Source organism: Nylanderia fulva, unplaced genomic scaffold, assembly GCF_048542155.1.
Source record: "Nylanderia fulva isolate GAGA-0341 unplaced genomic scaffold, ASM4854215v1 Scaffold47, whole genome shotgun sequence".
Lineage (NCBI taxonomy): Eukaryota > Metazoa > Arthropoda > Insecta > Hymenoptera > Formicidae > Nylanderia > Nylanderia fulva.
In genome coordinates this window covers 955,876-968,170 of record NW_028190554.1, presented here as the reverse complement: position 1 = coordinate 968,170, position 12,295 = coordinate 955,876, and the positions used below count along the sequence as shown (strand labels likewise).

Genomic DNA, 12,295 nt, shown 5'->3' with positions numbered 1-12,295 from the left:
TTTCTTCCTCCTTTTGGTAAAATAAAGAATTATCCGAAAATATTTCTGTCAATTCTAGAGAATATAATACAATGTAGAATGTTAAAGAAAATCAATTACGCAAATGAATAATTAATGTATCGAAATATTGATAACATCGGGTCTGGTAATGAAGTGATAACTTTGCAAATAGTTATTGTGACCTTTCGAAATCTACAAAGTTTTATCTTTCCATATAATCAATGTATAAAATAACATGTGTTTCTCTTGTAGCTCACACGCGTTCACATACACACACACGCACGCACGCACGCACGCATGCACATACAAACACGAGAAAAATAAAATTCACTCAGGAGTCTTCAAAAATGAAAATGTCCATCGGGACATCATTTATTATTATTACCTAAGGTCTGATATAATCGTGCGCTAGTTTCCTTTATTCGGTACGGTTGCTCGTTATCTAGGCGATAGTCAAGTATGATACACGTTACATTCAAAATTATCATTCTAGTTATATTGACAGCAGACTAATCTAAAGTGACACTCTTCTTATGACTTCTTTCTCTCCTCTCGCCTCGTATATAAAATGGTGTATACATGAATAAATTTGTCGGTCACGGCCGTCTCATATAACTCGCAGCGAACTCTTTATTATCCAAAATTAATTAGTTAAATGCAGAGAATTGTTTTACTCCTTTGGAGCGGAAAATCATTCTTTAATTAAAATAAAAGCGATTAATTGGTTTTCACAAATATTTACAATACTTTTGCGCACATTTTTATTTTTTGAGAACAATGTGTAAATTTATTTTCTACTTCAAAAAATGTTCTCTTTTAAATAAAATTTTTCTTTAATATATAAATAGCAGATGAATATTTGTTATCTTAGAGTTACAAGACTAAGATAACATACATTACGTTATTTTATAATTAATTCATTCTCTCAATTTCAGACAATCAAGAGTTCATCGAGTTCTGGTTGCATTCACATACGCAATAAGCAGGACAATTAATAAAAAAGAAAACTTAATAACGATTCTTTTCGCAGACATTCGCGAATTAGAAAAATTCATGATAGCTGAATCGAAGAGAAGAACAGATAATAGAAATGGAAATACAGCGCGATAATGAGGATGATTTAACTTACATTAAAATAACGCATCATATATAGATACATTCTTTCCTACATCGTCGTCTTATATGATACAAAGTAGTTGAATTAAATGATTCTAGTATAGACGCGGATTAGGAAAAAAAGACATGTGATATCCAATGGATTCCCGTAAAATTAATGTAATAATACCGACGAATAGTCGTAATGATGGCATCCTATTAACGAAACTAACGGCACGTTTCTTTTTCACTTCGCTGCGCGACATTTTTTTTACATAATAATAATAATAAACAAATTACTAAAATATTTCTTGGAGGATGAATCATGATTAAGTCCACATGTCGTCGTATTCACACAATAATGCGTTATAGATTAGCTTAAAAAATTGCAAATTTGTCCAAGGGTTTTTAATCTTCCTTACGTTTTACGAGAGGCCATTTAATCCTAATTTACATTTCGTCGCTCAGAGCAGGTAACGATATCCACAATACTTAGTATCCGGGTATCGCCTTTACAATCGTTACGCCTTAATCGTACATTATAAAGAACAGATAATTTATTAGGAACGTGTTTTATTATCAAAAATCACTACGATCGTCATTATACTGTCCACAGATATATTATAAATTAATCCAACGAGGCGTGGCAAATTAATCTGCATATAGCATGACCTCTTTATTCATTACATGATAATTGCTCGTCAAATTATTATCATATAATTAATAATATGAAATTGATCGAATCGGATAAAGTGCTACAGGTAAAAATAGTACGACGCTTTAGCGGAATGGAAATATATAAATTTGACGCAGATATGCGTTATATATTGTTACTTTGTACAAATATAAAATTACAATATGCACGCAAAAAAAAAAAAAAAAAAAAAAGTCTCAGGCCTTTAAAAATTTTTGTTGAAAAAAAGGGTCGAATGCTCGAAGAAATTTCGGGGATATTCCTTACGTACGAGGTATTATTCTGAGAACGCAAGTTTTATCGGACAAATAAAAAATTCGTCTAACGTAAAATCACCACCCCGAAACCTCGACCCTTAGAGTTAAAGAGTTCAAAATTATAGTCGAACCGCAAGTTTGTTCGTTTTTTTACGTTTAAAGATTCTTACAATTACATACGGACACGATAATAGCGATAAAATAAAATTTCAGGATCTCTGTATGCAGAGATTTTTTTCTTTCTTGTTTTACAAATGTATGTACAGCGAAATCACAAAGTTTCGGCGAAACCAGAGTACTCGCATGATATTTAAGGAAGACGCTTCCAGACGATTTTGATTCAAACGGAAGCTCTAAGTTCTTTGCCTATGAAATATTATCTCGGAATACATGGAATTGCTGCAGGAGTACGCATCATGAAAAGTCGCTTCTCTTTGATTACTTTAAATTATTTGACCACTAGTAATTTAGAAAATTAGAAATTCATTATTGGAAAACATTCGTTTATAAAAAATAATTCTATATAGATACACAATAATTGTATGGAATAATGAAATAATAATAATTCCAAAACAAGAAGCCTGTATCTCCTGCAGCAATTCTCGACAAACTACTTAGAATTACTAACGATTCGTAATTATACTCGTACACTTCGCTCTTGTATTATCCATGATTTCTACAATTTTTCTCGATTAGTTTCTTCTTGACATAGGTATAAGTATATAAAAGTATTTTCGGAAAAAGGGCTCGCGCTTATGTTAACAAAGTATTCGCTTGTGAACAGTTCTAGAAGTATATTTATCTCAAGTTTTGACGAGAACGCTTATTAAGCCGTGTGCTACCGTAAATTTGACCATCGGATCACAGTTTTGATAGAGATAGTGAGGTAATCAAAATAGACGCTTTTCCCAAAAATACGTTTTTATGGATTATTAATTGAAAATGTGTCGTGTCACACGAGAGGATAATTTGTATTATCGCTATCGATCGCTATGGGACCACATTTTTATTAGTCTTTTATATCTTCCTTTATAAGTAGAGTAATTTGCTATTCAATTTTTCGAAATATTTTGTAATGGTAGTAGCGTTTTTTACACTCTTATTACGTTTATCTATGAATAAACATAATTGTGTTCACAAACTGATCAAAATAAAAAATCTTCGACTCTATAACGCAATAAAAGTGTATGAAAAAAATAAACTCTATATTTACATAATTAACGTTGTGTATGTGCATATAATGTTACAGATATATTCTTGCATGTGAGAGGGAGTTTCTAAAATTCAATTAAGAGCAGCGGAAAGATATAGAAGATTTCTCTCAGTTGATACGACAAAATAAAATGTAGTATAATTAGGCGTCTATGTCAATTGTCATAAGACAAATTGTTCAATTAATTGTGACAAAAAAGAAGTAAAAAATTCTATCGTCAAAGATTTAGATAAGAATTACGGAAAATTTCTAAATGTTATTTCAAAAAGTTATTTTTGTAATATAATTAACAGCTAAGCGTCTATTGTACGATAACATTGTGGATATTTCCCTTTATCTTATAGAACAATGCAAAGACGATTGATAAGTGTGAAGTGTACGAAAGCCGCTTTAATGTGGCCCCCTCTCGATATATTTGATATTATCTTTAAGTCATAAATCATTTGTGAAAAAATGAGCACGCAATGAACGAACGAAGTTATTGAATTTTTGAATACCAATATTCGTTCGCAAAGAGATCTATACGCCAAATGGAATAAATTTAATTTGTCATTCTCGCAGTTCATTCGTTCATTACTGTACATCCTCCTAAAAATGTTTGACAATTGTAACAATACTGTTTACGCGTGAAACAATTGCGCTTACTATAATGAATATACAGAATACTGAAGAGTGACATTTCTGCTCTAATAAAACTATTTAGGATAAGTTCTCTCTATTAATAAATAGAAAAAAAGAAAATTATCGCGAATTTGTGCAAAAAACTCAAGAAAATTCAACATAATTATTATATATATAAATTATACATATATATATATAAATTATATATTTTTTATATTATCAAATTAAAAATTTTTAGTCCTTGAAACGAAATTTTTCTTTTTTTTTTACAATATAGAAAGAGAGAACAAAATATGCCATTCCATAGCAAATCTTACGATGCTGCATTATGTGCTATGATTCATATTTTTAACCTAGGTGATAATCTAATATGTGACTCACTAGTTTCTTGAGCACATATATCATCACACTTTCTCTTTGTAATCTTTGACCGTATTATAGTTTATCATGTATTATAACACAATTATTTACCGTTTTTTCCTACATTTTGAAAAAAACTGCAATCGAAGATGTAACAAAGTGATGATAAATTAATTGCTGGCTCATAAGTCACTGCTTAGACAGTTCTATTCTAATCCCGATAAACCAAAAAACAAAGATAGGAAATTCAGCGCATAAAAGTTTCTAATCTAATCGAAAAAATACTGTTACAGGTATTATAATTATATAAAAGTAACGTTATATAATTGAGTACCTTTATTTTACAAGTTAATTAGTAAAACAGAGAAATATTCTGAATTCCGTATAAAATTCGAGCAGCAAGTTTATATTGACAATCATGTAGACTTAGCGACATGTCTCTTAATACTCCGCGAAAATGTAATAAATGTAATCTCGTATAAAAAGAATTATTTTTCAAGGAATCTTCAAGCCATTTGTATTTATTTTTCTTTTTTACGATGCGTTATAAAATCTTTTGTAAAATCATATAAAAAGGAGAATCCCCCTTTTTCTCCGGTATAACTTTTTGTGACGAGTTTGCAAATAAAGATACAACAATAATCAAATGATATTAAAAAAAGCAATGCTCGTGAAACAATTGCAGGAAGAACCATATATCGATGCTTTCGAAAGGGTATCCAAATAATAGCTTTGAAAGCGATATACATATATATCATGACTGTACTTTACAGTTCACAAGTTACCAATCATGAATGTATGGAGCTATCAATGTACAATCTATTCGTTTGGTGATTCTTGATACTTAAAAGTAGCGACGGTGCGGGATCGCTTTAACAAGTGGGGATATAAAAATTAATGTATATATATATATATATATATTTTATATATTTATATGTATAGAATAATATCCTAGCTCGGCTACTTGTCGTTATAAACTAGCAACTATTCATCAACTAATATATTCATATAGTTCGTGGCCTCTTAAAATTATAAAATGGATTAGTCTGCCGGTCGATATTCACTATTATTATTGCAGCTCCAGCGAGTTATATATAGGTACGCCGCACTACTCTTTCGCCGCTGTTATCGTGGTCGTTGTTATTATCATCTCGATAATGCGATGCTTTCTGATCCCGAATGACTGGACGGAAGAGGGCTCGCACAGATCGCGATGTCGTTCCGTTCCACGCTATCCGTAGTTAAGTGCCGTTGAAAATTCATATATCCATATTCTCGCGTTCATAATTGATTCTTGCGATCGAAATTAAATAAAAGTTTCGGTATTAAAATCTTTAAACATAATTTTACGCATCGAAATGACGCGCTAATGATTTATTTCCCACATTGATATCACGCAAAAATCGGAAGGGCCGAGGTTTGGGCATTGTACGAGCAACTTATTCGTCTTTTTCATTTGAAATTTCTAATTTGCTTAAAAAAATACTTAATACCTCATACTTGCGCTTTTTATCGCCGAAATACACGCCGCCGCAGTCCTCTGTTATTACAATCATTCGAAAGCACATTTTGTCATCGGTTTAATCGCAAAATTGGTCAAAACTATTGCACAATGCCATTTGCAATGAAATGTTGGCAAAATGTGTAATTTTTGTTCTTAAGGACAAATCAACGATTATTACACACATAAGAAAGAATGATACGATTATATAATTACATTTTTTCCGTTTCACTTTAAAAAACTAATATATATGAAATACATCGCGCGATACGATTCAATTATTATTCTTCCACCTCTTCGAAAGACAAAATAGAAAGGTAGATATATTTCTCTATTACTTCACAAAGAGACTTCGTTGATCTTGGCGGCTGAGAAATCGTCCGATTATAGTATTATGTGAGCCAAACTCTTCCGAGGACACATTCCACCAAATTTTTCACTCGCGCAATGTCGCAGAGTTTTTCTGTCCGTTTTTTCCTTTTTTTTTTGAAATTTTTATCCATATTTATATTCAAACTACCAATAGCCACCAAATATGCTTCCATAGAATTCGAGTCATCGTACACGAGAAAAAAAAGACGCACTGCTCGGTCACTCATGTCGGACTCACCTGATTCTCTTAGGACATAGTCCATATATCCTTAATATCATACATTCATAGATTTTGTTTTCAAGATTAATATCCGTTTAAAAAAAAGGTTAGAAAAGTTAACCTCTTTACCAGCTTCTGAAAGGTATTCTCTAGCTGAATCATTTAGGCTCTGGGAAGGCCACCTGACACTTGTAGACCTCGTCGAGCATCACTTGGCCTTGCGCTTGGCTGACGGTGACGGGAGTGGTCGCATTCACGACCACGACTTGGCCTTGTTGCGCCTGCTGCGGCTGTTGCTGCTGCTGCGGCTGTTGTTGTTGACTACTCGCGTTCGCTTGCTGTGCGTTAGCCGGGTTATTAGCGTTCTGATTCCGTGCCGTCTGACCGTACTTCTCGTGGATCGCACGGTGACGTTTAAGCGCGAAGCGATCGGAAAACCCGATCTCGCATATATCACACCTGGAGAGAACAAAAGAATCAATTTAAGGCCCTTGGTTCCTCGCCAACCATGTTGGAATTGTGACGTCAAAAGTGAGAAAAAGATAATTCGATGAAACAGCACTTCAGACAGTTTTAACACACATTTAAAATACTTTAAAAATTATCCTTTTTTCTTTTATCATCAATTAACAGCTGTAAAATAACTGTATTGAGGTCCAGTACATCTGGTCTTTCTACACGTGCAGTCATTCCATATGACAAAGTCTGATCTCACGATTCATTTTACAGTTGTTGATCGACTATCAAAGGAAAAGAGATATTTTAAAAGTATGTTAAAAGCCATTTGAAATAGTGTTTCATTTAAAAATGGCATCTAAGAATTCAGTATGTACTTTCTTGCCTCTGATGTCACAAGCCAGCATGAGTGCGGCGATCTAAAAATCTTAATCGTAACGCAATCGAGAAAATGCAAACGACAATCAAAATTCCGCGAAAACGCGACGATTACCTGTGTGGCTTTTCGCCGGTATGAACCTTCGCGTGATTCTTGAGGTGCGTGGCTTGATTGAAAGCGGAACCGCAAATGTTACACCTGTATGGCTTCTCGCCGGTGTGGATTCTTCTATGATTCCAGAGCGTCGAGTGTCTGGCAAATGTCTTCTCGCAAACCTCACACTGGTACGGTCGTTCGCCGGAATGAATTCGTTCATGATTCTTTAAATGTGGACTCTGCGAAAATTGCATGCCGCAAACGCTGCATTTAAACGGTTTCTCGCCGGTATGAACTCGTCCATGATTTTTCAAATAGGCAGCTGGCGGGGAAAAAAAAGAAACGGATGTAAGATTTTTTTGCCATAAAATAAGCTTATATAAGCTGATTAGTCATTACAGGTAGACACAAGTATATACCTCATTGTCATTTGCGGCTTGCGCAATTCTTTATTTACTTACCCTTTGCAAATGCTAAACCACAAACTTCACATTTAAATGGTTTGTCTCCCGAGTGAAGTCTCTTGTGGGACCAGAGCGAAGAATATCGAGAAAATGTACCATCGCAAACGTTACAGTGAAATGGTTTCTCCGCTTGATTCTGACTGTTTTGCTTGCCACCTGAAATTGAAAATATAGACAAGACTTTAGTTTTCCTCAAAGGGCCAGTTCTACAAAAAAGTGATAAGCTCGAAGTTTATTTGTGAAAAATCTATCAATCTACGCGATGCATATTTGTTTATGGTACTAATATTTTTTTATACATTATACAAAAAAGGGAAAATGTATACACATGGAATATGAAATCACAAAATGAAATAATTAAATGTAACAATTGTGTGAACAATTTGATCATGCAGGCTGTTGTATAAAAGTTAGTGCACTATAAGAAAATCTGAATGTCACGAGCGATATATGAAATTCTGAGATTTTGTTTCTATCTATCGCGTTTGTGAAAAATGATCTTTAATGGACCAGATCGCGAAATTGAAAAAATTGTAAACGGTTGAACGGAAATTTAACATTATATAGCTTATCGTATATATGGAAAACGTTATAATGTAATATAAATTTATAAAACTGTCCCTTAGGGGATTTTATTCTGTCATCGTCCTTAAATTTAGATGTCAACAGTTCTACCAAAAAGGAAAAGGAACAGCAAAAAAAAAAAGACAAAAAGTCACAATCACTTTGGAACATAGCAATAAATTAAGTAAAATAAATAAAGAAAAATAATACAAAAATATATTCTTCATCTACAAAAATATACATGCAAGCAAAAGTAAAGTAACATTAAAGAAAAATAAATATCAGACTCGATTTTTAGAAAATATCAATTTAGATTCATCCGTAAACCCTTCATTTCTTCGATATATTTATTGAAAATGCTCAAAAGTTTTCGTCTCGAGTATTTTTAATAAATATGTTCAAAAGTAAAAAAGCTTTTCGATATAAATTAATATTTTTCAAATATCAAGTTTGAGAGAGTCGGTGAACTTTATATACATATATATAATCTATGTATATTAAATTATATAATCTCAATATATATTTTGTACGTAATAATTGAATATTCTTCTATATATAAAATCATATAGGTGTCGGCGCACTGTTGGCTCAAATATCAATAAATCTGTGCAAATACTGAATATAACGCGGAAAATGAATAATTAAACTGTCACCGTCCAAGAAAGACAAATTACTGAGACATATTAATCAAAACAGATCCCATACGTTTGTGTGTTGACGATAATTATATCCGACTTACTTCCTATGACGATGCGGCCTGTAGCCTTGCAGCCGCCACACTTTGCGAGGGAACTGATTCCGGAATCTAGTTTTTCGTCGTGTTTACCTACCATACATCATCCGATGTACGATCATGATAATAATGAAACGTATGGATGGAAAAAGGATGACCAAATATCTGAATAAGATGTTGCCGATACGGATATAATAGCGTGCGCGTGCGTATCGTATATATTATACATATATATAAAATGATATGTATATATTAATGTCAAATGTAAAAATTGAATCTAAATTTTAAAATTTGAAAAGGGAAATAACGCAGCATTTTATCAGCAACATCTTTCTTCGGCCTATCAACGATATCAAGTGATATCCAATGAAAAGTTGACAATATTGATACTTACCAATAAAAATGATCCCAGTGCCATTGCACTTGTGACATTTGGTGACACTGGTAACACCCCTCCGTTTCACGGGATGATGACCAGGTTTGATAGCTACACAAACGAATGCATATCTCTATTTTTATGTTGAATAACTTTCGCATATCCGACAGTGAGTGATATCGCAGTGACAACAATTTGCATTACAACTAAAGCAAAGTCCACGAATAATTGTATTCTAAATCCAGGCGGCATGAATTATAATAAGTTATACTCGTGATAAACTTTAGTTAATAATAATTTTTAGCGCAAGTCGATTTAAACTCTTTACCATTGTATTGCTATTGAAATGAATGATATCACTGTGAGACAAACACACTGACTATGATTGAAAATAATTGCTAAGGACATACTCTTTTTAACTTTAGTTGGATGATGTTCGCATGGGTCCTCACTGCCACAATCTTCACAGATTTGCACCTTAGGTTTTTGATGCATGTTTGTTTTGTGACTTTTTAATTCTCCAGGTAATGCAAAACACGCTCCACAAGTGTCACAGGTGTATGGTCTTTCTGGCGTGGTGGCGACAGTCACTGTTGTCGGCCCTTGTACAACAATCTGTTGCGGCTGTTGCGGCAGATTGCTGTTGGGTGTCGTGTTGTGGATCCGTTTGTGATGCTGCAGCAGACTGAGGTGGCCAAAGACCAGTCCACAAATGTCACACTTGAAAGTCGCATTGGTGGCAGCGGCAATGCTCATCTGATTCAGTAATGTGTTATAACCAACAGGTTGCACATCGAAACGGTAACAACCCTTGTCGTCGGTGATTGCACTGATTGTGCTCACCGCGTTTGTTTGGACCTTCTGCAGCATGTTGACATTGTAGTAAAAGGAGGAAGGGAACTCGGAGGTAGTGGACTGTTGTTGCTGCTGAGTCTTGTCCTCCTTCTTGTCCTGTCACATACATCTGCTGAGACTGTTGCTGCTGCGACTGCTGGCCCTGTGCCGCAGCCTGTTGCTGCTGGATCTGTTGCGGGTCAAACATTGTTGGTTGCTGCTGTACGAACAAAAAATCATTTAACACGATTAGTTGAGAAGAGAAATAAACGTATTTATTTCTCTATTACAATTTCCATTCATCGACAAAATAAATGAGAAACAAACCTGTCTCTGATCTCCGTAACTCGAATTGCTCTGCTCTGTCTGAGTGAAACTGTTAGTCTGCTCCGTTTGAGTAAACATAGAACACTTCAATGGCTGCTCGATTGGTTGACTCTGTCAATTCAAAATAACTCGTCAGACAAGATTCTTAGAATCAAAACTACGATAAGAGAGAAATTATATTACAGTAAGCTTGTATTTGCAATTATCTCCAACACGAGTTTCAAATCACATATAATTTATCAAAATCGAAACCAGCACTTGATCATTGTTCGCAAACATGTAAGTTTCCCTCGCTTAATCATCAAGTTGCCTTGCACGCGACGCATACCTGCTGTACTTGATCAGGACGGGTTGTGTTCAACCACACCACGTTGTTGCCATTTGATTCTAGGGCCATTGATGTATTGCCTTTGACCCTGCACAATCAATAGGCAGTCGTTATAAACTATAAAGGCTTAGAAGCGAGAACGTGCAAGGTATGCGAGGAGCAACTAGAGGAAGATTCTACCTAAGCGAGGACGAACCCTCTGATCAAAGCCACGCCAAGGGTATTAAAAGAGGAGGGCCGCGAAAGTTTTTGACCCGCGACACGCAGCCAGGAAAGAAGTGCGAAATGCAGAAGAAGACGACGAGAAGGTAGAAGAATGTGACAAATCTCGAGAAGCGAAACCCGCTCGCGCGCGAAAAATCGACACGATACACCGAACATTAACTGATAAACATACTCACGTGTGAATAGTCCGAGGAGCCGCGAGGGGGGAGGGAGGGGGAGGTTAAACGTCCGGCTGCCTAGCGGTAACCGATGATCCTCTAGTTGCCATGACGGCGACGCGCGAAATTCCGCGCGGCGTGGAAAATCACTCTAGAAGACGAGGAAGATGATACGCGTGCCCGAGTCAACAGCATCTATCCCCGAGGAAGAGAACCCACGTCGCGACGCTCCTCGCGGCGAGGAATCAATGGCGTTCGTTACTCGTGGACGCGCTCCTTCCCGGCGTTTGATTCGGACACCCTTTCTCTCCCCTCCCTCCCACTCTGCCCCGGCGCCGCTGGATACCGCGCGTCGTCCGGAAGATCGCGCACCGATTTCTCCGGCCGTTTCGCGGGATTTCGCTCTCTCGCGTTCTCGTTCTCGCTTCTACTCCCGCGCCTAGCAGCCGCTCTTTTTCGAGGAGCGAGGAGGCTTGGCTTGGCTTGGCTTGGCTGGTTGAAGGCTGGGCGCGCGCTCGCGCAACGCCTCGGCACACGCGGTCGGTGTCTGCGCGCGCGAATAATCACCTCGTCGTAATCACACGCTTGTCAACGGGCAGCGTTGGCCCGCGCAAATCATGGTCGGCTGCGTAGAGCGGCGCGGTGGCGGTTGCGGCGACTGTAGGAGACTGTACGAGAGAAGCGCGCGGCCGCCGCCGCTCCTCCTCGTCGTGTACTCGTCCTTTCTCTCTCTCTTTCTCTCTCTCTCTCTCTCTCTGTCGCTCCCCTTCTATCCCGCTTCCTCTCTCTCGCTCGTTCTCTCTCTCTGTCCGCCTCGCCGAACGTCGGTGTCAAAAGCTGCCGAAGACGATGTCGCACGATCGGACACCACTTCCGGCGTCTATCCGCGATCACGGGCTAGGCCTGGGACGCGATACGGCTTACCGTACGTGCGACGCGTTAACGAATGTTCGCGGTGGCCATTACACGCGCGACGAGGACAACAATGGGCGACACGGAAAGCGCGCTGTCCCCCCTCCCCC

General features: G+C 36.7%; 1 protein-coding gene across 1 annotated transcript; it reads right to left on the bottom strand.

The window, feature by feature from the left end:
* Positions 1 to 340: 340 nt before the first annotated feature.
* LOC114942208 (uncharacterized) lies at positions 341 to 11,900 on the bottom strand. The gene is given in 10 exon segments (XM_029317526.2): positions 341 to 6,792; positions 7,283 to 7,586; positions 7,726 to 7,884; positions 9,032 to 9,118; positions 9,420 to 9,512; positions 9,812 to 10,353; positions 10,355 to 10,455; positions 10,563 to 10,673; positions 10,891 to 10,978; positions 11,841 to 11,900. Coding segments are annotated over 9 exon segments (1,767 nt in total). The 5' UTR covers positions 10,960 to 10,978; positions 11,841 to 11,900; the 3' UTR covers positions 341 to 6,491.
* Between the last annotated feature and the right edge of the window lie 395 nt (positions 11,901 to 12,295).